We start from the raw sequence: 24,326 nt of genomic DNA, 5'->3' as shown, positions 1-24,326 counted from the left end.
ACAGTAAGAGGGGCAGGACTCACTGCACGCTGCAGGAGGAAGGCCTCTTGCACTCCCAGGGGAAGCAGGGCTGATTGCACACCCAGAGTGATGGCACTGGGGGTCACACCCAGGGGGAGCAGGGCCCTGGCAAGGGCACACCCAGGGGGAGCAGGGCAGATTGCACGAGCAGAGTGATGGCACTGGGGGTCACACCCAGGGGAAGCAGGGCTGATTGCACACTCAGAGTGATGGCACTGGGGGTCACATCCAGGGGAAGCAGGGCTGATTGCACACTCAGAGTGATGGCACTGGGGGTCACATCCAGGGGGAGCAGGGCTGATTGCACACTCAGAGTGATGGCACTGGGGGTCACACCCAGGGGGAGCAGGGCCCCAGCAAGGGCACACCCAGGGGAAGCAGGGCTCATTGCACGCGCAGAGTGATGGCACTGGGGGTCACACCCAGGGGAAGCAGGGCTGATTGCACGCGCAGAGTGATGGCACTGGGGGTCACACCCAGGGGAAGCAGGGCTGATTGCACACTCAGAGTGATGGCACTGGGGGTCACACCCAGGGGGAGCAGGGCTGATTGCACACTCAGAGTGATGGCACTGGGGGTCACACCCAGGGGAAGCAGGGCTGATTGCACGCACAGAGTGATGGCACTGGGGGTCACACCCAGGGGGAGCAGGGCTGATTGCACACTCAGAGTGATGGCACTGGGGGTCACACCCAGGGGGAGCAGGGCTGATTGCACACTCAGAGCGATGGCACTGGGGGGCACACCCAGGGGGAGCAGCAGAGTCACAGTCACACGCTGGCTAGGGCCCATTGCACAAGAAGCGAGCAGCAGAGCCCCACCTGCACAGCACGAGACCCTCACCTGTCCAACCCCACAGCCCTAACCCAACCGTGGGTGCCTCAGCCAATCACCAGCCGGGCATGGCGCGGTGGCAGCTCTTTGCACCAATGGCGCGCGGTCTCCTCCAGCCAATAGGCGGCAGTCCCGGGCCTCCCCCTCCTCCTGGAGCCGGCTGTGGGGGGTGGCTTCTCGCGAGGCTTCGCGGGGCCGAGGTCACATGGGGCTCGCTGGGCCTATCAGCGCGGCGAAGCCTGGAGCCGCCGAGGCTCCCGCCAAATACGAGCGGGAGAAGCTGGCGCGCCCCGGTCCTTGCGGCCGCCGGGGGAGGAGCCAGGGCCGCGCTCCGCGGCCGGGGTATGGCAGGTACGGGCCGGGCCGGGCCGAGGGGGAGCGGGGCCGTGGCGGGGGAAGGAGCCCGGGGCTGAGGGGCGCCCCCGGGGACGGCACCCAGCTCCCCTCACAAGGCCGGTGGGTGGGTCGGGAGCGCTGGGGTCTGTTCCCGGCTCTGGGGCCTTGGGCCCCCCCCTCCGCTGTAAATTGGGGGCGCGACCACCCCTGCAGAGCGCCCGGAGAGCCTCGGGTGCAAGGGTCCGATGCGCCCGCCGTGGCGCAGCCTGGATGATGGGGGGGTCAACACGTCGCGCCAATAGTCCTGCCTGGGAAAGGCAGGCGGTGGTTCCCCTCTGAGGGGCTACAGGCCCTGGTCGAGGGTCGTCCCCTCACCCCACTTGCCCCTTTGCCAGAGTCGGGCTGCTCCAGAGGCCACCTGGCCCATCTTACTCGCCTTCCCCACGGTCTGGGGAGAAGGTTGAATTTCCAATTGTCAGCAGCGTCTGGCCCTGTAAAACCTCTGCCCTCCAATATTCATCCTTTTGAGGCTGGCCTGGTTGCCCTTCTCCACTTGTGATTAGTACCAGGAGATCGTATTCCTCTATCCAGCAGAAAATGCAGCTGATGATAGAGGACATCGTAACACTAATATTTCCTGAATCTGTAAGAAATGTGAGCTAAACATACATGTGTGTTTGTTTTCTACTTACAGCCATGGAGTGCAGAGACAAACCAGTTATTCCCACAAGGAAGCTAGTACAAGGTAACTTTCTGGAAGAGGGTTGGAGACTTGTTCCTGACCCAACTTGCTTTCTAAAATAGCATACATTAAATGTTGCATAGATTTGTTAAACCAATCATGTTCGGTATATGTAGTAACTTCACCTATGAGCCAATAAAGGATTTCTTGTACTTTTAAGAACCCATGAACTTTCTCAATTTTAGTTTCTCCCCTGCTGATTTGTATGATTTTACTAAAGTAATGAAATCTTACTATTTCAGCACGGTTGCCTTTCAAGCGTTTGAATCCTGTACCAAAGGAGAAATATGACACAGGAATGGAAGTCAAGAAAGCAAAGAGCTCACAAGATGTTGGTCAAAATAAAGATTCCAATCTAGATCTGTCACATGGATCCTTGGACAATATGGAGAATGACTGCCAGTTGGATTCTGAAATGCAGTTCACTCCCAAACTTGTTAACGGAAAGGGTCCGTTAGATAACTTTGTACAGAAAAACATGAAAAATAACATGAGAGAAACTGTACTCATATTTGACTTGACAGAGGACTCTAACCACACACTAAGTGATGGCCTAGACCACAGTAAATTAAATTCAGAAGCATCTTCCTCTGTAGAGACAACTAATGGTATGATAGAAGATACAAACCAGTCAACTCCATTAAAGCCTGTTCAGAATGCCCAAGTGGATGTTTCAATGGATACCAATCCACCTTGTGACGCTACTGCAAATAAGGATGAAGACTCAATAGATGTAACCAAATCCTGTTCTGAATTATCAAATACACAGTGTAATAATTTGGAGAATGAGAGTGAACTCAAGGGTGTTATATTTGAGGGGAAGATGCCTGTAGTAGTTCTGGAGGATATTATGACTGTGAGATCTCCCCATGTTGTGTCTTTGGAAGGAAGTATGACCTCAGAAAGTGAGACAATGGAATCTTCTCCTGAAGGAGACTCTATACTTACTAATTCCTCATTTAGCTCCCCCTCTTCTACCAGCTCACCTGAGGCACAGCGTATCCCACAGAACAGGAGTGATACTAGTCCTTTAGCTGCTTCAATACCTGTTCGGAAGGTTGGTTTTTTGTTTTTAAATGTTTGTTTCATTTGCATGTAGCTAGCATAGTCTCCCACCACAAAATCTATCCTAGCATTTTTAAATCCCTTTGTTTTTCCATGACCTTTAACGACTTGAAATGGCAGGGGTTCTGAAAAGTATTGTAAGTTGATATACTTTTGCAAGAAGCTCATCACTCTTATAGTGAGCAAGATTCTCAAATGTTGACTCTTCTAAGGCAGAGAGCTGGATTCTTAACTACTTCTAAAATGAGTAGTTAAAATAATGTGCATAATCAGTGCATCTTAAGCTGTATATTTTAATGTTATTACAGGTATATTTTCATAACTTAGTCATGAAGCCAGTGACTTTACACCTGGGTATAATATGTGGGTAAACAGCAGAGTTCAAAGATAATTCTTTGTAGGACATTTTAAAATCTTACCTTTTATGAAGCTGTTGGAATTGAAAGTCCTCCTATATATATATAAAAAAGATTGTTTTAGGTTGTGGAAGAAGCTGATCAAGTGTGCAAAATACTGCCTTTTTTTTTGTTAAAAGTAATATTTATGTAAAATTCCTTGAAGGATAGAAAATGCTCAAACTGCAAGCCTTATTTCAAAACACTATAACTACAAATCCATGTGCTGTGTGGGGGTGGGAAGAGGGCAACTCAGACTACTTTTCTGCATCTCTTAAAACTGGTGTGCAAATCTTGTGCTGTCAGCCATCTTGTTAAAATATACACCATCTGATCATGTGCAGTTATCCATTGCTTGACGTTTTTCCCTAAAGCATTAGTATAAAACTATTTGAGGCACATGGTGCTGACTGACCAACAGCATCAAGAGTGGAATATAATAGTAAATATACATCTACACTAAGCTTCATGGTAGCTTCGTGTGTGTTAATTTTATGCACTTATTGAATTAATTTCAACTCAGACTTCTGTTCTAGTGATTGTTAGAACCTTTGCAGCACCATGATTTTTGGCAGTGCACTGAGAGGGGAGCTTGGTTTTTGAAACTGCAATCTGCGCGAATAGTACTCAAACAATTAATCAAATGGTTTGAATAAAGTTGAGGTGAATAGATTCCAGAAAAGCCTATCAACTGAGATGTAAAGTGGGAGTTTCTCTTGCATGAAACACAAAGACCTGATGCTTAATATTGCTGAACCAGAACAGACCTTGTAACTATGCTTTGAGCACTGCCATCTCCTTCTGTGCAAAAGTTTGGTAGTAGACTGTCTGGTCTGTGTATTTGTTTAGTTCTAGCTACCACTTAATTTTGTAATTCTTTTTCTAATAAAGAGGTTCAGGGCTAGGCTGTGCGTACTGCGCTATGAAGAAAGATTGTGAGCAAAATGTGTAGCTTGGCCAACTGATTGAGGGAGGGGGGGCGGGGACACACATGCAACCGAAAGGTGTAAACACTGAGAATGGAGAGAAATTATTTAGGGGATACAAAGGATACAATTAAATAGCTCATAGTCTAATACTAGAAACTTATTGATGAATTAGACTATGGAATAGCTTCCCAAGTGAGGTAGTGGAAGCTCAATTACTGGGGAGATCATGACTAGCCTGGGGAAAAAAAACAAAAACTAAAGTGTACTGCAGAGTACTATTATGCATTGGCTGGGGTTTGGCCTTCATGTATGTTGGCATCTTTTCCATTTCTAATTTCTGTTGCATCAGTGGCTTGTGTTTTTAGCAAGGGGGAAAAAACAGTTATTGAGGTAAGTTACAAGTAGGTTTGGCAGAATTAAATTTTTGATTTTTTTATAATTTTGATGGATATCAGGTTTTTAAAGAACTTATGTTTTTTATCCATTTACATGTTCACAGTTGTGGAAATTAGGGGAGGATAACTTAATAACTATTAAAACACAAATGGGGAATGTTATGTAAATATCCTTAAATTTCAGAGGTAGTCAGTAGGTGGGCCAAATCTGGACCGCCAGATATATTTTGAATGGATCCTGAAATCTTTTTTAAACTTTCTCTGGAATCTGGACCTTAACTATACATTGACCAAGAAATTTGGACCCTGACAAAAAATAGACTATCTCTTAAGTTCTTAAGCAGCATTTCTTTCTTTTCCTAATTGTAAATTTTGATTATAAATGGAAATATTTTGTGTACAGTGAAATTGATGCTTATCAATAAAAATGTAATCCTTCCAGGCCTAGTTACACTTATGATCTTGATCCCTGAATTGACAATATGCTCTTATCTAGCACTATAAGCTTGTCTGTTACCATACTTGTAACAAGCATGAAGTACTGCCAGTATAGCATTATAGGGTAAATGTGCTTGGCTTTTGGCATAATATGGTGATAAACCACTGTTTTTAAACTAAAGCTCCACTTGGAAATCTTGCCACAACTGCCAGGTGAAATAAAGGATTTTCGGAGGGGGGTAACCTGCATTCCACACACTTCAAAATAAGGTAAAATGTCATATCATTGGTATTTTAATTTAATGGAGCTTTTGCCAAAAATGGGAAAAACAGCACATACTACAGTGTCTGTTCTGTGTGTCCTGGTATTGGCTTCTTTACAAAGTTGCATTAAATTAAAAAGAAAAAATGTCAATATGGCTTTACTGACCCAAAGGACCTTGTGGCAGGGACTGTGTCCTTTCTTATACAAGGCTGAGTGCAGGACCATTGCTTGGTTATACTCCTTTTATTTGGGTAATAAGGGTCCAACATCATGGCACAAATCAGTGGCATGCTAGAGTAAAATATTGGCAGTCAGTAGGATCTAACTTTGCTACAGCTTTGGCTCCCCTTGTTATGTTTTAGTGATTTCTAGTGGCTTTGTGATTGACTTCTGCTCTTTTATATATACAGAAAATAAAAACATATTTTGGTTTTCTAAATATACCATGGCGATGGTACATTAGAGAATAATATACTAATGCTAAAGTATGCAGAGTAGTAGTATAGCGTACGCTTCAGTTTGCAATAAATTCTTATAAATACATGCTTGGTAAATCAGTCAGATTGGCTAGGAATAAAGAGTTGAAACCTGCTTCCTAATCTGTAGGAATATTTAACCTATCAAACATGCTGTTGGATGTCTAAAATTACAGCAAGTTTTGGTTGAGCTCTTCTGGAGAAAGTGGTCTAGGAATTGATACTGAGAATGATGTAGACAATATGAATCTAAAAACATCTGTGTCTTCTAATTTCAGGTGTATCAGAAATTCCTGAAAAGTTCTGCGGAGAAGGAGAAGCTGAGATTGCAAAGAGTAAGGCATTTTCACTGACATAGAAAGTTTACCTGCTGTGCTTTTTGCATTGAATAGTAAGCAAAGCCTTTTGTGTTTCCTTTTGGTCCACTTTAACACCTCTCTTCCGGCTTCTCCAGTTCTTCTAATTGAGGAATGTGGAATCTTTATGCATGCAGTTAAAAGTTCTTGGTTTGTCCTGAAATTGCCTAATGCATGAGTAGTAGCTTTGCTTATCTCCTGTGTGATGTGTACTATGATATGAATTAAAAAAAAAAAAGGTATGTTTCCCACTGACTTCAGAAATGCTGAGAAGGATTCTTTATTTTCTTCAAACTTTTTAACTGACTATATAGATATACTCTCTTGTCATGCATTTCTGCCAAACAGCTTGGAAATCCTGAAGAACCTTTGGTCTAGGGCCGCCTCCTTCAACATTCTTCCTCTTTTCTTGACAGCTACAAATATGGTGTCCAGTTTCCATAAGAAAAAAAAAATAAAAAAATCTGACAATGAGACTTGCTGGATGAGCTGGCAGATACTGCTGCAGGCAGCATTTGTGAGCTGCATCCTATATCCATTAGAAAGCTGCTGGTCAGCCACTCCCTTGTAGTGTTATGATCCTATCATGTAATATCACTTCCATACCACTCTTTCCTGTAATGAAGTGCTAATATAAAGCCTCTGATTAAATAGACTTTTATGCATAATTTGCATCAAAGATTTACTTTGTTGCATGATGGAACTAGACTGGCATTTTGCCAGAAGCTACTAAAACAAGCATCACTTATAAGCACCTACCATATTCTCTCAGTAACTTGGTTACAGGATCTAATTGTTGCCTGTCCATGTTTCATATAAGCTACATTAACATTGTAGTTTAGATACAATTTGGGACAGACTTAAAAATCTTGGCTTTTTATATGCAACATACTTTGTGCCAACAATCTGTTGTATATATGGAATGTGAGAGTACATACTCTTACTTTCAAACATTTGATTAGGCTAAGTGAAAGCCTCTCTAGTGCACTGCTCTTGCTATTTATTTATGTATAAAGGTTTGCTGTTATCTAGACAACTTACAAAGCCACATCGGCTGATAAATCTCCAGAGGATTGAGTCTTTCTTTCTAGCAGTCAACGAAGTTCTTATGAACACATTCTTTATAGGATTGCTGCCATAGACATAATTTTGTATCAGCTTGTCAGACTTCTGTTGCAGATATCTGTGCAGCGTAAGCTTTGCTTGGTAAATACAGGCATCTGCTGGAGGCCTGAAATGTGAACTCAGTAGACAGAAGCTAGAAACTGACAGTATGGGGCGTTTGGATGTCTGAGTACAGATTTCCTTAGCTCCCAGATATAGCACGTGCATGTAGTGCCATCAAAATTGGGGCTATCTTGGGATCTATTGCTGTACTAAACATAACACAACCTCAGAATATTTCAGTAGATGCTGCAACTGAGAAAAATAGCTCAGCTTGCCTCAAGATATTATAATGTAAGTTCTAACATCACTTGTCTTTGCCTTCCCTACTCCTTCCATAATACTACTTAAATTATCATAGCAACCCAAGGTGTCAAATTAGTTTAAATGAACTGATGCACCAGTAAAAATGTCTCCTTGCTTTTAGAGTTATATAGGAAATAAAATATCTGCATAATGCAATTGGTGGTGTTCATCATGTTTTTAGGGTCTCCTTCAGAAACTCCATCTGGATATGAAAGTGATTTCTAATTGGGTTTTCACATTAGGAATCTCTAACAGTAGGCAGCCATAAATGAAAATAAGAACATTAAAATGCAATACGTAATAGTGTATGTATTTCCCCAAATATCTTTAAAAACTACCATAATCAAATCTAGAAAAGTCTTTCTCCTGTATACTTAAATTTCTATAAACAAATATGTATTCTCAGACTTAATAATTAAAACATACAACAAAATATAACACACACTTCCTTCAGTATGTAGAACATGATTAAAACACTGTACAACTGACAGGTCCATTGAGGAGGAGAGAGGGAGCCAAACCCATTCATCAACAGGTGTTTGAGGACCAGTTTCACAGAATGGCTTAGCTTGCCCAGGCAACTAATGACAGTTCGTAAATCCTCTGTCTCTTCCTCCTCGCTGGTAACCTGAAACAAAACCAGGTCACAGGCTAAACACTCAGTGCAAGAACTTACACCAGTAACCCAACAGCACGAACAGTTGTGCTTATCTATTCTTTTGATACATAGCTGCATAACATGCATGACAGGGACATTTATTGAACTGTTTGGCAACTAGGATCAAGAACGTGCAGATAAGCTGCAGAAGTTGCAAGCAGAAAAGGAGGAAAAAGAGAGGCTGAAAGAAGAGGCAAAAGCCGCAAAAGAGCGGGCCAAGGAAGAGGCAAAGAAGAAGAAGGAGGAAGAGAAAGAACTGAAAGAGAAGGAAAGGAGAGAGAAAAAGGAAAAAGATGAAAAGGAAAAGGCTGAGAAGTTACGAGTGAAGGAGGAAAAACGCAAGGAGAGACAGGAAGCTTTAGAGTAAGTGATTTGTATCTGTAACTTATATTGGCATAGCTTATTTCTATAAGCACCTTTAAAGCAGTATAACAATCAGCATTAAAGGGGTTGTGCTGATTTAACTATCTGTGTCTAAATAGTTTTAGTACCAATTTTAACTGTGTGGACCTGCCCTTAGTCTTAAGAATTTTCTTCTTGAATGCGGATGATAAACTGAGCTCCTACTTTGAAATGGCCGAAAAGAGGTTTCGTGCTTCACCTGAGGTTTTTCCTCTTCATGTCATGGCTGGGGAACTTCTCTTTTTTTAAAAAAAGTGTTTTTATGTTACAACCACAAATCCCTCTTCTGGGTGTTGGAGGGAGTTGAAAATGGATAACTAGTAGTGTAGACGTGGTTGAACATATAAACTTCCAGTGCAGAAGACATGAATAGTCTTTTGTTCCACATTCTTGCTGGTTTTGATCAAATGAATGGACTGTCCTTTTGTTCCATTTGTACAATGGGTCTTGGTCCATGACTGGAGCTCCTAGGCTCTACAAATAATAAATACTGTCACCTTAATGACTTGTGTGGTAACTCCTTAAATTAACTTTATATTTTAAAGGGCAAAACTTGAAGAGAAAAGGAAGAAAGAGGAGGAGAAACGGTTAAAAGAGGAGGAAAAGGTAAAAATTTCTTGCTTTATTTTGGAGTCTTGCAGTCCCTCTGATGCTTTCTATCTAGGATCTTGTATTGGAATTGGAGACTGCTAGTGTCCTTGATCACCCTGACACCCACATTACCCTTGCTAGATCATCCAGAACATGGCTTCTAATATCCCCTCTATCCCACTCTCTGAATCTCTCCATTTGCTCTCCTCCGTTGCATCAAATTTAAACTTCTTGTGTTCTTATTCAAAGTGCTACATATTCAATCTAGTCTTATTGCACTACTCCACCAATGATGGCTTGGTACACCTCTGTCCATTGCTCCCATGAGTGCTGTTGCCTTTGTTCATACTTGTTCATCTCCACCTTCCTCTCCCCCAAAAATATAAAAGCTTTCTCTGTTCTGTTCTGTCAAGCTGCTGCCCTGTCCATAAATCCTTGTGGAACTTGCCGCTTTCGACAATGCTCACAAATCATGCTGCAGCATGGAGGAGTTGGCCTTCTCATTCTTGTTTGTGAAGGAGTATCTGGGCCAGTATGGAAATTCTGACCTTTCAGGACTCTGGGCTAGAAATGGGGAACAGTGGCAATATGTAAATCCTTCCAAAAGTCATTGGGGAGCAACTCATGTACTTGCTGAGAGGATATTGTGATGGGCTTTTGACGGATCTTCCATCCAAAGCTCTCATAACCCATCCTCTGAGCAGGATAACAGTACAAGCCCTCCACCAAAGCACGTTCTTCCCACTCAGATTCCGACACTGGCACTCAAGTGATGAATGTAAAGCAGGAGAAAAGAGAACTGGAGCAACCCCTTATCCGAACACCTAGCCTCCTTAGCCTGCCCACTTGTTTTGTTGTGTTCAGTTACAGGATTCCAACACAGGACAAGGCAATAGTACTACATTCATTTGTTGTTGATCACTATTGGTGTCCAAATTTGTACTAGGTGTTTCACAGAAAGCAACAACTTTTTTGTTAATGTTTCATTGTATTACAGGAGCTGAGCAAAAAGACCAAACCCCTCACTCCATACCTCATCTTGGACTTTAGTGAGCTAAAGAGTGTAACCCCTGTTAAAGACTGGGCCATATTAATGTTCATTTAACAAGTTGATAACATGTATTTCAACCCTCTAATTCCAGCGCATTAATGCACAGAAGGCAGAAATCACCAGGTTCTTTCAGAAACCAAAGACTCCACAAGCCCCCAAGGTTGGTTATTGCTAATCATTTTCTTTATTTCTCTGCCTCATTTACTATCTTCTGAACCAACACACTAGTTCTGTTAACGACATGCATCCTAATTTATTTTAAAAAGTGATGGCTGTGCATCTGTGGTTAGACAGTTGAAAACTTTATGGCTGATGCTGTGAGGGACAGAATTGTAATCTCTTACAGTAGAGATCATACTTCTTGCCAGTTATACTAAAATCCATGACTTCATTAATAGCTGTTCCAGGAATGATTGCAAGACTTTAATTCTCCTCAAGGGATTCTGCTGAACTCACAAGTAGGAAGTATGTAATCCAGGGGTAGTCAATAGGCAGACCGTAGTCTAAATACTGACCACCAGACGCTTTTGAATAGACCCCAAAATGTTTTTATTTATTATCATTATTTTTTTTTATTATTTTTCTTTGGAGTCTGGATCTTGACTATGCCTTGGCCAAACAATAATTGACTACCCCTGATCCTAGCATCTCTTGAAGTATCAAGATTTTAGATTTAACTCAAATAGGCTAGTGCTGCTGTTTTTCAGATGCTGATGGATTCAGACTTTAACATTTCTAAACATACTTTTAATTTCAGACCCTTGCTGGCTCCTGTGGGAAATTTGCTCCCTTTGAAATTAAAGAGAACATGGTCCTGGCTCCACTCTGTCGTGTTGTCTTTGATCAGGACCTCTCAGATCAGTTAGATCAGCTCCTACAAGCTCAGAATAATGACATTTCTTTCTTGGAAGAACTAAAGTGCCGCAAGCCACATAAAACTGGACCTACCATTGTCTGTTACCGCAGTGCTGACGTAGTCAACAGGTTAGTCTGGGGCTTGGGGTTGCTGTTCACTTACATACCAACTGTGAAACCAGTGTTGGAACATGGTTTGCACCAACAACAGTGATCACAAAAAAGGGAGGGTTTTCTTTTAAAATAGTCCTGTATGAGCTTCGTCACCACAGGAAGCAATGTATTGTGATGCAGATTTCCTTGATTCCATACACAAGCTCACAAATCCTTCTCCGCAGGGTGTCTTGCACTTTAACAGTGTCCAGTGCAGAAAGGGAGCTCTCTGTTCGCTTCATCTAGGGTTTTGTCTACACTGGCACTTGCATCAAAACTTTTGTCGCTCAGGGGTATGAAAAAACACCCCCTGGAACGACAAAAGATTTAATGACAAAAAGCACTGGTGTGGACAGCGAAGCTACCACCCCTCATTGGAAGTGGTTTTATTTTGTCACTGGAAAGGTCTCTCCTGGTGATGATGAATGGCTACACTGCAAACCTTACAAAGGCGCAGCTGCAGTGGCACAGCCGCCCTGTTGTAAGGTTCGCAGTGTAGACATAGCCTAAATAACATGGCTTTAAAAAAAAAAAAAAGATGCCATCAGATAGATAAAACAGAGTTGCTATCACACACAGGTTGGTGTTGTTTATTTAGGGAGGGACCCTGGCCGGGATAGAAGCTTTGTCCTTGCAAGCGGATGGTGATGTGTAGTTAATTCAAACACTCTAGAATTGTTTGAGATTGCTGAACTGAAGAGGGTCTCTCAGACCTTTAATTGATGTCTGTAGTTTCTATCTGAGTAGCGGTGGAGTATGAAACCACTGAGGGCTGTGTTTGTTTCAACAGTGATGTGGTGATAGTGGATAGCTGCAAAATGGACAATGTTCCTGAAAGGAAGAAATTTGGCAGGATGAAGCTCCTACAGTTTTCTGAGAATCATCGACCTGCATACTGGGGCACATGGAATAAGAAAACCACCGTCATTCATCCCAGGAATCCCTGGTCAAAGGACAATGTAAGCATTTCACAATCAGCGTGGTATTACCCATGCCTTACTGATTGCTTTCTTTCAATTCTGAAGCAGACCTTGTGTCCAAATACCCATGCGTTCTTCTCTTGCATTTCACAGACCAGTTGTCGTTTATTCCCTCTTGCTGCTGTTTGAATTGGTGCATGAACTCTTACACTGCTCTCTGAGTTCGCTGACTGACTGGTGACATGTGGACATTTCTCATTACAGAAACTGCTCGACTATGAGATAGATAGTGATGAAGAGTGGGAAGAGGAAGAACCAGGAGAATCTCTCTCTCACAGTGAAGGGGTGAGGATTTCCTGTGCTAGCCAGCCTTAAAGTTATGGAGATGATTCAAAAGAAACATGGCTGTCATAGTGGACTGAAGCTTTGTTGTTGTTAGTCTCAAACCAGACAGATGACACTCTTTTCTGAGACTGTTCACGTCTGGATTCTTGCTGCTTTTTGAAACTCTTGCTAGGTGACTTATAAAGTGCAGTTTCTAGTAAAGTTAACTTATATCTTCAGGATGATGATGACGAGGGAGGAGAAGATGAAGATGATGATGATGGCTTTTTTGTACCCCATGGGTACCTATCTGAGGATGAAGGAGTGACAGAAGTAAGTGAATTGAGTGACTGTGGGCCTCAATTTCCTTGTTTCCCAAATGTACTGTGTAATAAGTTGCATACCTTTCAGGAAGGCGCTGCTGTGTTGGCTCAAACTCCTAAAGACTTGGGCACTGTTCTCATTGGTGCAAACTGCATGCTTTGCTAGTTGGTAGAGGAGAGGCAGCCTGCTTGGAATAGGACAGGTCTGCTTATCTGTTTAACACGTGCATGAAATGTATACTTCAGCCTTTAATACTAGCACACTCTATAGTCAGTTAGCATATCAGTGTCTTTGCACTTCCAGATAGGTGTATACTGCAGCATTTTGATCCAAGCAGGGGAGAACAACATTGGACAGAGGCAGTTTTATTCACTTACATCCCTCTTTGTAACAACATGTTGTATCAGTTTAATATGTTGTATGGCCATATGAAAATCCAAGAAAGCTCTTCTATGGTGAGTGGAGTAGAGGAAGGTTGAGCTAGGAGAAGGAGTTACCAATAGCATATAATGATTTCTCCCACTCTATAATAGCACATTTGTATAGTGAGTGGTAATTAGAGGAGCATTTGAAATACATGTAATGCTGTAGTGAAAGACAATGCTGATTGTAAGCTTATGCCCAGGATGAAGAGGGTGAGTTAGAATTTCCATCAGACCCAAAGGATGACAAACTTTGCTGAATGGGCAACTTAAAACGGAATGTCAGGATGTTATCTCCTCTGAGTGAAAACCCTACATCTAGGAATATTCCAGCCAAAAGAGAGGAAATAAGCAGCTGATAATGGCCACTTTAGTGCTTTAGCCTGCTGGTCTCAGGGAAAATGTGTAACATCCTGGGAAAGCTTCTACAACAGGGTGACCCTACACTTGGAAGCTTCACTTCTAAACAGTTTATAAAGAGGCATTCATCAGGAATGGGCTGAAATCCCATTCTCGAGAGTAAGGATGACAGGGCTTCCCATCTAGCATTTGATTTTGACACACACACACTTTTAGAAGAGTTGCTATTTTGAAAACTATGTTGAGGCAGTGTTTCTCAATGGATATGGGACTCAAGAAACCAGTGTTCTAGGCTCAGCTCTGCCACTGCCGTACTGTGTAACTTTGATTTACATCCCCTCCCCGTGCCTCAGTTCTCCATCTGTAAATGGGGATATTTCCTGCCTGTGTGATTCATGGATGACAAGCTCTGTGACAGCTAGATATTTAGGGAATCACCAGCTGGCCATGAGAGATTGATAATAGTGGGTTTTCTGGCACTTTTACTGTAAAGCTGTGACAATACTATTTCTCAGCACTGTATGGGTCCATTAATTTGATAGCTTCCTTTCCAAAGTATTTCTTTCAAACATTGTACCGCATACTTCTGATTTCTCATAGCTCTGAACACACTATGAAGCAGAAGTGAGGGAATTTCAGTTTTTCTGGAATTAGTCAGAGGCTTTTCTTGACTTTCAGGAGCATGATCCAGAGAATCAAAAAGTTCGTCAGAAGCTGAAAGCAAAGGAGTGGGATGAACTGATAGCCAAGGGGAAGAGGTTCCATGTTCTTCAGGCTGTGAAGATTGGCTGCATCTGGGAAACAGAAGAAAGCAAAAGCAGTGCAGATGCAGACCTAAAGGTGCTTCAGCAGTTTGCAGTTTGTATTCTGGATTCATCTGTTGCTGAGGAAGAGCAGATGCAGAAGACTAGCAAAAAAAGGACAAAAGACCAGCAAAGTAAGACTGGGAAGGGCCAAACCTTTGTGATTTCTCCTGTGTAGCAGTAAATCAGATGTCGCCTGTGAGGAAACCCCTCACGTATCCAATCTAAGTTTGTTTAAAATAATGAATAGTGTTAAATGACTAGTGTGAAGTCAGAAATATTTGCACGTGAACTTGGTGGAAACTTTTCCATGCTGGGTAGTTCTAACTATGTTCCATCTGAAATCTGAATTTGATTATATCCCTATATACTATTCATTGACTCTCTATTGATGATTAATGCTATAGAGGCAGAACTAGTTAACAGAAAGGATGCTAATACCATGAAAACGGAGGGAGGGCTAGAGCAGGAGATGGAGTTGGACTCCTGGGTTCTATTCCCAATTGATACTGATTTATTTAAGTTTAACAATACTTTTTCTCTCTGTAAAATGGTGGGTATACCACCATACTGGGCTGTTGCACTGCTTGCATTCCAAAATTCCTTTAAGCAAAGTGCTTTCCCCAGGTACTTCGAGTGACCACAACCCTTGTGTGTGGGTTTTTTGGTAACGACTGCTTAGTTTATATCAGTGAGTCAGTGACTTATCCTGGTATACCATATACCAGCTTGCCTTAAAAAACATACATGCAATCGTCTTTCTCTCTCTAGTCCTGGGACAACTGCTTCCGCTGCTCCATGGGAATGTCAATGGAAGTAAAGTGATCATCCAGGAATTCCAGGATTGTTGCCGCCAAGGACTGTTCAGTGAAGCGGCCCTTGCCCCAGATATTAGTGATGCTAGTCCTACAAGTCCCAACACTTCCCGCCCGCAGACTCCAGTCAACGAGGACTCTGCTATCCCTTCCAAAGCCAGACTAAAGCGAATTATTTCAGAGAACTCTGTGTATGAGAAGAGACCTGAATATAGGATGTGTTGGTATGTCCACTCAGAGGTGCTGAAAAGCTTTGACCAAGAGCACCTTCCTGTTCCTTGTCAGTGGAACTACATCACGCCACTCCTTTCTGCAGCCAAGGAGGACAATAGCAGTGTACCAGGAGTGACAGTGATACAAACCACTCCAGTTTCAGCAAAGAGGAAGTCAACAGGAAGCATGTCTATCACCAAGTTCATGAAAAAACCTAGGGATGCAGAACAGGTGAGTTCCTTTTAAGAACATTCTAACTTTATGTAACTCAGAAGGGGATGAGAACCATTAACATAAAATAGTGCTGATCTAACTAGGCAAGCATGGATCTCCCTATAGATGGCAAAACGCTGGTTTTGCCGAGGAGAATAGTGTCATGAATTTCATTGCAATGAATCCCTTGTGGTATGGGGTGACGAGAGAGCAGAAGCTGATACATTAATTTGAATAGGTAAGACGCTGCTTTGGAGTTCCTATTCAACTTGAAAATTAGAAGTCTGATTTAAAATATTGGCAACTTTTCTTTCTGTCCCTCCACTTTCCCCTATGTGGGTAATGATCACCTCCCAACCACAAATGCTTTCTGAACACCTAGCTAATCCTGCTTATACTGCAGTTCTCATCCTATATGCATGCGAAACGGTGCATTCTGTCACTGTCAGGTATCTTCCTTGCTGCCTAGCCTTGACTCACTCCTCTCACCTCTTGCTCTCTGTTGCTTATATGTATTGAACATAAGCTGTGAGTACCTGTGGACTAAATCCTTAACTGTTGCTTGTAAGGCCTCATAGCACTGTAGATCGGCAAAATATACACACCAAGGTAACTGTCAAGACGACTTAGTAAGCTTAGAAAGTCCTAGAGTACAACATGAAACATGAGGCAAAACTGAGTGCTTATAATGTGCTCTAGTTTTAGGCTACATGTTTCCTTCTGCTCTCTTCCCTGCTTCTCAGTGTAATTGCAGCTTTTAATCAGAATTTCAGCTGTCACATTGCTCTTAAATTTCACTTTCAAGATGCATGGGTCCTCTCATAACACGTGGTGTACCTCATCTCGTGTAGTAAATGCTGCAATTATTAACTATGCTTGCAATTATTATTAACTATGTGGGTGAAACTAGACAATCACTATGCTCTTGAATAAACTCTCATAGGAAAATGATAAAAAAAAAAAACATATCACCTGTAAGCGATCACTATATCTGACCTCTCAGTCCTCAAAGGAAACCCGCACAACACTTTCAACAGACAAGCCTCGAAGCTTAAATTAATAAATGCACTAATACTAAAAATCATGGACTGAAAAGACACTGGATTTATGGCTGCTTATAATAATCTATAACCCACTAAGAACCCCCTTTCCTTTCATCCCTATGACTGAAGGGGTATTAATGGGCCACTTCACTCTGAATGGTCCCTTGAAATGTGTTAACTACTTAGGCTAAACAATCTATTCCATCTTGTATTTAGCTGTGACACTTTGAGTAAGTTTCCCAGACCTGAAGAAGAGCTCTGTGTAAGCTTGAAAGCTTGTCTCCAATAAAAGATATTACCCACCTTTGTCCCTCTCATATCCTGGGACTAACAGGACTACACCAACACTGCATACTTTAGTAATGTCTATTTGTAAGTCCAGTTAAAAGCTAGAAAAGATTGTGTTCATTAAAGCCACAACCAGGGCTTTAACTTCTTTGTATCTTAATTATCTTCCCAGCTGCCAGAGTTTCTGCTCTGAGTCTGGGGCAATAAAGAGGGAGTTAAAGATTGTTAAGGGCTTGCCTAAGCACAGAATGGAACAGAGGTAGAACTTTGCTCAGCAGACTGCATGCATTTCTTGTCCCTGTGTCCGCAAGCTTGGGGAGAGAAGCTGTGACTGAAGCTCTTTACTCTTAGCGTGTTGGGCCTTTTTCTCTTCCTCCTGCATGTGAAGCTGCTGAGTAACACCATTTTGGAGGCTTGCACTGAAGCTGTTCCTGCCCCCAGAGTTCCATCTGGCTATTGATTGGCCTACACACTGAGTAAGGCAGAACCTAAAACCTCTGCTTGGTATTCACTCAAGCAGTTAACTATGGGCCATGATCCTCCTGCAAGAGGAAGGGAAGGAGGAGGAGACAGAGGGTACTGGTAAACAGCATTATTCTACAGACCCTCTAAAGCTCTGGATGCTGCTAAAGGCAACTTCTTAAAGTAGAACTCAATACTAGGGACACAGTGCAGTTTGGAACAACAGGCTACTAGGATGATCCGAGGAATGGAAAACCTGTCTTATGAAAGGAGACTTGGCTTGTTTAGCCTAACCAAAAGAAGGTTGAGAGGGGATATGATTGCTCTTTATAAATATATCAGAGGGATTAATATCAGGGAGGGAGAGGAATTATTTAAGCTTAGTACCAATGTGGACACAAGAACAAATGGGTATAAACTGGACACTAGGAAGTTTAGACTTGAAATCAGACGAAGGTTTCTAACCATTAGAGGAGTGAAGTTCTGGAACAGCCTTCCAGGGGGAGTAGTGGGGGCAAAAGACATATCTGGCTTTAAGACTAAGCTTGATAAGTTTATGGAAGGGATGGTATGATGGGATAGCCTAATTTTGGCAATTAATCTTTGATTATCAGCAGGTAAGTGTGCCCAGTGGTCTGTGATGGGATGTTAGATGAGACAGGATCTGAGTTACTGCAGAGAATTCTTTCCTGGGTGCTGGCAGGTGAGTCTTGCCCACATGTTCAGGGTTTAACTGATCGCCATATTTGGGGTCGGGAAGGAATTTTCCTCCAGGGCAGATTGGCAGAGGCCTTGGAGGTTTTTCGCCTTCCTCTGCAGCGTGGGGCATGAGTCGCTTGCTGGAGGATTCTCTGCAGCTTGAGGTCTTCAAACCACAATTTGAAGTCTTCAATAACTCAGACATAGGTTAGGGGTTTGTTATAGAAGTGGATGGGTAGAATTCGGTGGCCTGCGTTGTGCAGGAGGTCAGACTAGATGATCATAATGGTCCCTTCTGACCTTAGAGTCTGAGTCTAAGGTGCAGAAAGCTTTCAGAAAGAATATTTGCCTTAGTGCCTTCAAGTCAACTGCCACTCTCTGTCTTATTGTTCCTCCCCTCAGATAGGGAGGGAGGGTGCTTGTGGGAGAAATCAAAATTAGATTGTTTGGCTCCATGCAGCCATCTCTCAGTGAAAATACCTTTCAATAAGCTGTTTTCTTTTCCATCTTCTTACCTAGTCATCCTTCTGCTATCATGATATTCCACCATGCTTTCTGGATCTGGCTTCCAGATTCTGGTGCTCTTAAGTTGCAGAGCAAAAGAAAGTCACTACTATAACTGAGAACCAGTGCACATGTGAACAAACAATCTTGATTAATGCATAGCTTTAAATTAAAACATGACGGATATTATCAAACATCTTAAAACTAACTGTTTTAAGGTAAGGCATACTTTAATCTGAGTGGTGTGGGAGAACCTAGCTGGGAATCTAGGTTTTTCTCTCTAAATCCAGGAAAAATAATAGAAGCAATTCACTGTGGAGTAAGCACAACATCCCTCAATTCCTTTAATGCCACTCTTGTGCTCCCTTGGGCTGAAAAGCAGCAGTCACCACTGTTCCCATTACTGTTCCATAAAAAAGGGAAAATTAGTTCCTTTTAAACACTGAAAAACAAATCCTGAAGGGGAAATTTTGGTAGGAAAATGATAATTTACCAAGTATGATTCCCTATTAAAAGCAAGAAGAAACTTTTAAAATGTTTTAATTTAAAAATAAAAGTGAAACTTCCCTTTCAGAACAAAGTTTTGAGAGCCTGTTTCCGCTCAGTGTAAACAGTTTGTACCTTACACAAAAGGCAATGAAGAATAGCCCCTATGTTTTAGCAAGCAGTGTTTTGATACAGCAACTTGTGTAGCAGGAAATCTGACATAGTAATATAGATGCTGACTTTTGTCAAGGGGTCCAAGCTGTGTGAAGTCAGATTAGTTCATCCCTGGGGAACGCTAAGCCCAACTTTGTTCAGGATATCCTGAAAGCACTATAAAAATGCTTACTATAGAAAGGCTTGAATTCCTTTCTGTGCTGCCTAATCCACTGGAGAACTTGTTCTGATCATTTTGCATGTTTAACAGTCACTGGCAGACTTAGTTGCTACTACCTCTGGTGCAGCTTTTTTGATTTATTTAAAGGCTGAAGCTGTGGAAATGGATGGGTTCCAGGCCGACACTGAAGAAGAGGAGGAAGATGACTGCATGATTGTGGACGTACACCCAGGGAAAGGTGAGAAATGATTTCTGACAAATGGCTCTTGACAGATCTGCTCCCAGGAGCCACACAGTGAAACACTGCTTAAATGGCTAGTAAATTCAGCAGAATGTGAACAGGACATACCGCTAACACCATTGCAGTTCTTCCCACCATTATTTCCACCTGCCCTAGTTCATTTTGCATAACACCTACCATTGACACCTCATCTGTTAGTGCTGCTGTCATCCTCCCCAGTCCACATTTGCTCTTTGCTCCCAGATGCCAAGTTGTCCTAACCTTGGATGAGGGTTTTGCTGCCTGCTCTTCAATGACTCTTCCCCACACCACTTAATAGGTCCTGGACCAGCAGACCTTACCAGTGCTCCATCCGACTCCCTCCTCTAACCACTCCTGCCATTTCAGAGACAAGGTGCGTGAGGTAATGTCTTGTATTGGTCCAACTTCTGTTGATGAAAGAGAAGCTTTCGAGCTTCCCAGAGCTGTTGTCTGAAGAAGAGTTCTATGTAGCTTGGAAGTTTCTTTTTCCTCAACAGAAGTTGGTCCAATAAAAGAGATTTCCTCACCCACCTTGTCTAAGAGCCTGCGATCAACATTGCTACAATACTACTGCAGATCTCCCATTCCAGTCAGTACTAAGATGGACCTCCTCTTTCCTACCCTGCTCAGCGCTTTGGTCAGTCATCTGGATTATAATCACTCCTTGTGCCAGGAGGAAAAAGTGACCTCTGCGCACCAAAAAAAAAAAAAAAAGTCAGGGTTGGGTGAGGATATGACAAGAGGAGTCTGGAAACACTTTGCACTTACACAAATTGCTTGAGTTGTTTATGGCTGCCAAGCTAATTATCACTGATTTATACTGGTAGATAAAACACACTGTTCTCCCTCCCCTCCAGAACAAATGAAACCCTGACAATACACCACCTGCAGAAGGTGCTATGCTTGCTGAGAACTGTGAATGCCTAGCCTCCTGCATGTTCAGAAGTGCAAACTGTTCACACAAGAATCTCTCTAAGGTTGCGTATGCTTTTGCTGCAGGACCCTTATCTACCTGGTTTTGTAAAGCATTTCACATACACACACATGCACCCTCTCTGTGGTGTTCCCCCAGTGGAAATGGGGCTAGGTAATAAGCAGGGCTCCTGTTTCACAGATGAGAAATCCAATCCTTGCCGCATAATTCTGCTCCAGAATCTAAGTAATCATTCACAAGCTTCTTTTTTTAGATCTTGTTGTGAAAAGGACCTTAAGAGTATGAGTCAATGCAATATTTGCAGCCTGAAATAGTAGCTGAGGGAATGGAACTGCTCCTTTCCTCTCGCTGGGGTTTTATCTGAACCCTGAAGCTAATTGCATTAAGTATTTCTCTGCTGGTCACTTTAGTACAAAACAATACTACAGCTGTCCCTTACACAGTTGTCAGAGCCTTCAGTTCCCTACTGACTTCTGCAATGGAGCTCATCTTTGTAAGACTGTCTCTGCAGAGTCCCACTGTAGAAGTTACCTGGTACAGATGTGGGGTGAACAACGTTCCTTGATCCTACGTTCCATAGACAGAGAGGATATTAAAATGTCCCACTCCTTTGAAAAAACAAGGAGTCCTTGTGGCACCTTAGACACTAACAAATGTATTTGGACATAAGCTTTTGTGGGCTAGAACCCACTTCATCAGATGCATAGAGTGGAAAATACAGTAGCAGGTGTATATACACAGTACATGAAAAGATGGGAGTTGCCTTACCAAGTGGCGGTGGAGGGGGGGAACAATTCAATTAGCAGTAGAATACCAAGGGAGGAAAAATCACTTTTGTAGTAGTAATGAGGATGGCCCATTTCAAACAGTTGACAAGGAATGAGTAACAGTAGGGGGACATTAATATGATAAAATTAGGTTTTGTAATGACCCATCCACACTGTCTTTATTCAGGCCTAATTTGCTGGTGTCCAGTTTTCAGATTAATTCCAGTTCTGCGGTTTCAAATTCTGTTACTGAGTGACCAGTGAGGTTGAAGTGTTCTCCTACTGGTTTTTGAATCTTGTAATTTCTGATGTCAGATTTGTGTCCATTTATTCTTTTGCGTAGACTGTTCGGTTTGGCCAATGTACATGGCAGAGGGGCATTGCTGACACATGTTGGCATATATCACATGGGTAGATGTGCAGGTGAACGAGCCCCTGATGGTGTGGCTGATGTGGTTAGGTCCTACGATGGTGTCCCTTTTATTTTCCACTCCATGCATCTGATGAAGTGGGTTCTAGACCACGAAAGCTTATGCCCAAATACATTTGTTAGTCTCTAAAGTGCCACAAGGATTCCTCGTTGTTTTTGCTGATACAGACTAACACAGCTACCACTCTGAAACCTGCCACCCCTTTGAGTCATCTCTGTTCTCTGTACCAGCTGGAACTGTCATGGTACCATCCTCCCCTTTTTTCTGTTGCTTAATAGACAATATTTTTAAACATTAGATCTCTTAAGATAAAATTGTGTGCATTATTTGAAATGCACAGCAAAATTCTTTGCAGTCCCAAAAACACAGAGCAACTTAAAGACTCTACCCTCTTGTGCTGAGAATAGGGCTCTTTCTGTTCAGGTTTTCCTCTAAGGACTTATCTAAACACCAAACTTGAACTGGTTTGACAGTGATTTTTTAAAAAAGTAAATCAGTGCAAAAGACTGTGGATGACCATTTTAGATATAAACAGAATTTATTTTGGCTAAGTTTGTCCTTTGATTTAACTGTAATCTAAAATCAGCCACTGAAAAGTGTCTACATGGGCTTGTACCAATCATGCATACTTTGAGTAGACAACTCCAAGTCTTCAGGGTTATGTCTACACTACCCACTGGATTGGCGGGCAGCGACTGATCTGGTAGGGGTCGATTGATCACTTCGAGTCTAGACATGATAAATCAACCCCCGAGCGCTCTCCCGTCAACTCCTGTACTCCACCTCCGTGAGGCGTGGGCAGAGTCGACGGGAGAGCAGCAGCAGTCGACTCACCACGGTAAGTCGATCTAAGTATGTCGACGTCAGCTAGTATGCGTAATTTAGATCAATTTCCCTCCCCCAAGTGTAGACCAGGCATCAACCAGAGCCTTTAACACTAACTACATTTCTTTAATGAGGATATATTGCAGGTGCTGAGTTGCACTGTATTAGTCATGAAAGTGTAAAACATTTTTCTACTTCACAGATTCTACATCTGCAATTGCTGAAACTACTTCAAAATCAGATGGTGCAATGGAGATTGTCCCCGTGCAGGCAGCTATTGCAGTTGGTCCATCGAACACAGTTTGATACTTAACACCTACTAACCCCTCTGTATGTATGTAGAATTTTTAGGATTTTTTAAAACTTGTGTATCTTTGTACAAGATACTTGAAAGTATTCCATATTTCTTGTAAAGAGAAGACAGCACTTTGGTCTAAAGCAGAACAGATGAAAGCTTGAAAATTTTAGTTTTAATATTTTTAGCTAAAAATATTGCATATTAATCTGTCTTTAATAAAGCATTATTGAAATTGATATTTTGTATGAAAGTATCTAACTTGTGCTCGCTAAGCAAAGTTAGCTGTGTGATCTTGCAAACGTAAGCTTAAGACTTGTCTGTGGGCATTGCAGTCTGTTCATAATTCAGTGTAGCATGGCTTTTGAGGCATAAATGGCGATATGTACAATTATATTTGAATTTGCTACCATTATTTTGTCCTGTTTCTGGTCTGCCTTCCTCTAGGGATACTACCAGCGATGACTGTTCTGTGCAGGGAAGGGAGAGAATGTATGTGAGGTGATATAGGCCAGTGTTTCTCAATGACTGGTCCATGGGCTGGCACTGGTCCCTGACACTAGGAAGGCAGCAAGTTGGCCCCTGGCATCAAAAAGGTTGAGACACACTGGTATAGGCTGAAAACAGCTGAATCCGGGTGAAGAGACTGAAGTGTCTGACATACAGATTTTGTTTTAAACCCCTGATTATCTATATAATTAGGCTTGGCAGAATTTGATTTTATCATTTTGATTGTTTATTTAATCTTTACTAGTTTAAATCTTCAGTTGTGCAAAATTGTGGGTTTTAAGCAATTTTTCAATATTTTTAATTATCAATTTAAGTGCTCACAATTGTGGGAAATTTATGGGGGAACAGAATTATTTAATGACACAGATTCAAAACATTAAAGCTTTAATGGTTAAAACACATTGTCAACATGTCAAAATATACAAAGTAAATGTCCTTAAATCAAACTCTAAAGTTCTCAAGCAGCATTTTTCTTCAGTTATCAGTAGAAATATTTTCTTTGGTTTGTGTATAGTGACATTGTTTACTGATTATGTATAGGCTTGGAAGGATTCAATCAGTGATGTATGCATTTTTTTTGCATATACAACTTCAGTGGGAGCTGAGTGTAGATCTAAGGGACTCAGCTTATCTAAATTTATGTGCTAGCAATGTAAACTT

The 24,326-nt window shown here is 42.1% G+C and overlaps 1 protein-coding gene across 1 annotated transcript; it reads left to right on the top strand.

The window, feature by feature from the left end:
• The first annotated feature begins 1,058 nt into the window (after positions 1-1,058).
• CHAF1A (chromatin assembly factor 1 subunit A) lies at positions 1,059-24,275 on the top strand. The gene is made up of 15 exons (XM_044998691.1): positions 1,059-1,206; positions 1,886-1,936; positions 2,176-2,990; positions 6,175-6,231; positions 8,502-8,743; positions 9,328-9,388; positions 10,516-10,584; positions 11,182-11,408; positions 12,223-12,391; positions 12,617-12,697; positions 12,917-13,009; positions 14,461-14,719; positions 15,357-15,844; positions 19,790-19,880; positions 23,064-24,275. The coding sequence occupies exons 1-15, from the start codon at positions 1,200-1,202 to the stop codon at positions 23,165-23,167; spliced, it is 2,814 nt and encodes a 937-aa protein (XP_044854626.1). The 5' UTR covers positions 1,059-1,199; the 3' UTR covers positions 23,168-24,275.
• Positions 24,276-24,326: the final 51 nt, after the last annotated feature.

The sequence above is a fragment of the Mauremys mutica genome, chromosome 24 (assembly GCF_020497125.1).
Source record: "Mauremys mutica isolate MM-2020 ecotype Southern chromosome 24, ASM2049712v1, whole genome shotgun sequence".
Taxonomy (NCBI): domain Eukaryota; kingdom Metazoa; phylum Chordata; order Testudines; family Geoemydidae; genus Mauremys; species Mauremys mutica.
The sequence above is the reverse complement of the archived record's forward strand: the minus strand, read 5'-3'. Positions and strand labels throughout refer to the sequence as shown.

Excerpts from the sequence above, each read along its gene's own strand:
- CHAF1A (XM_044998691.1), top strand. Across the intron at positions 2,991-6,174 it reads CTTCAATACCTGTTCGGAAG|GTGTATCAGAAATTCCTGAA; the intron begins GTTGGTTTTTTG and ends TTCTAATTTCAG. Across the intron at positions 12,698-12,916 it reads CTCTCTCTCACAGTGAAGGG|GATGATGATGACGAGGGAGG; the intron begins GTGAGGATTTCC and ends TTATATCTTCAG.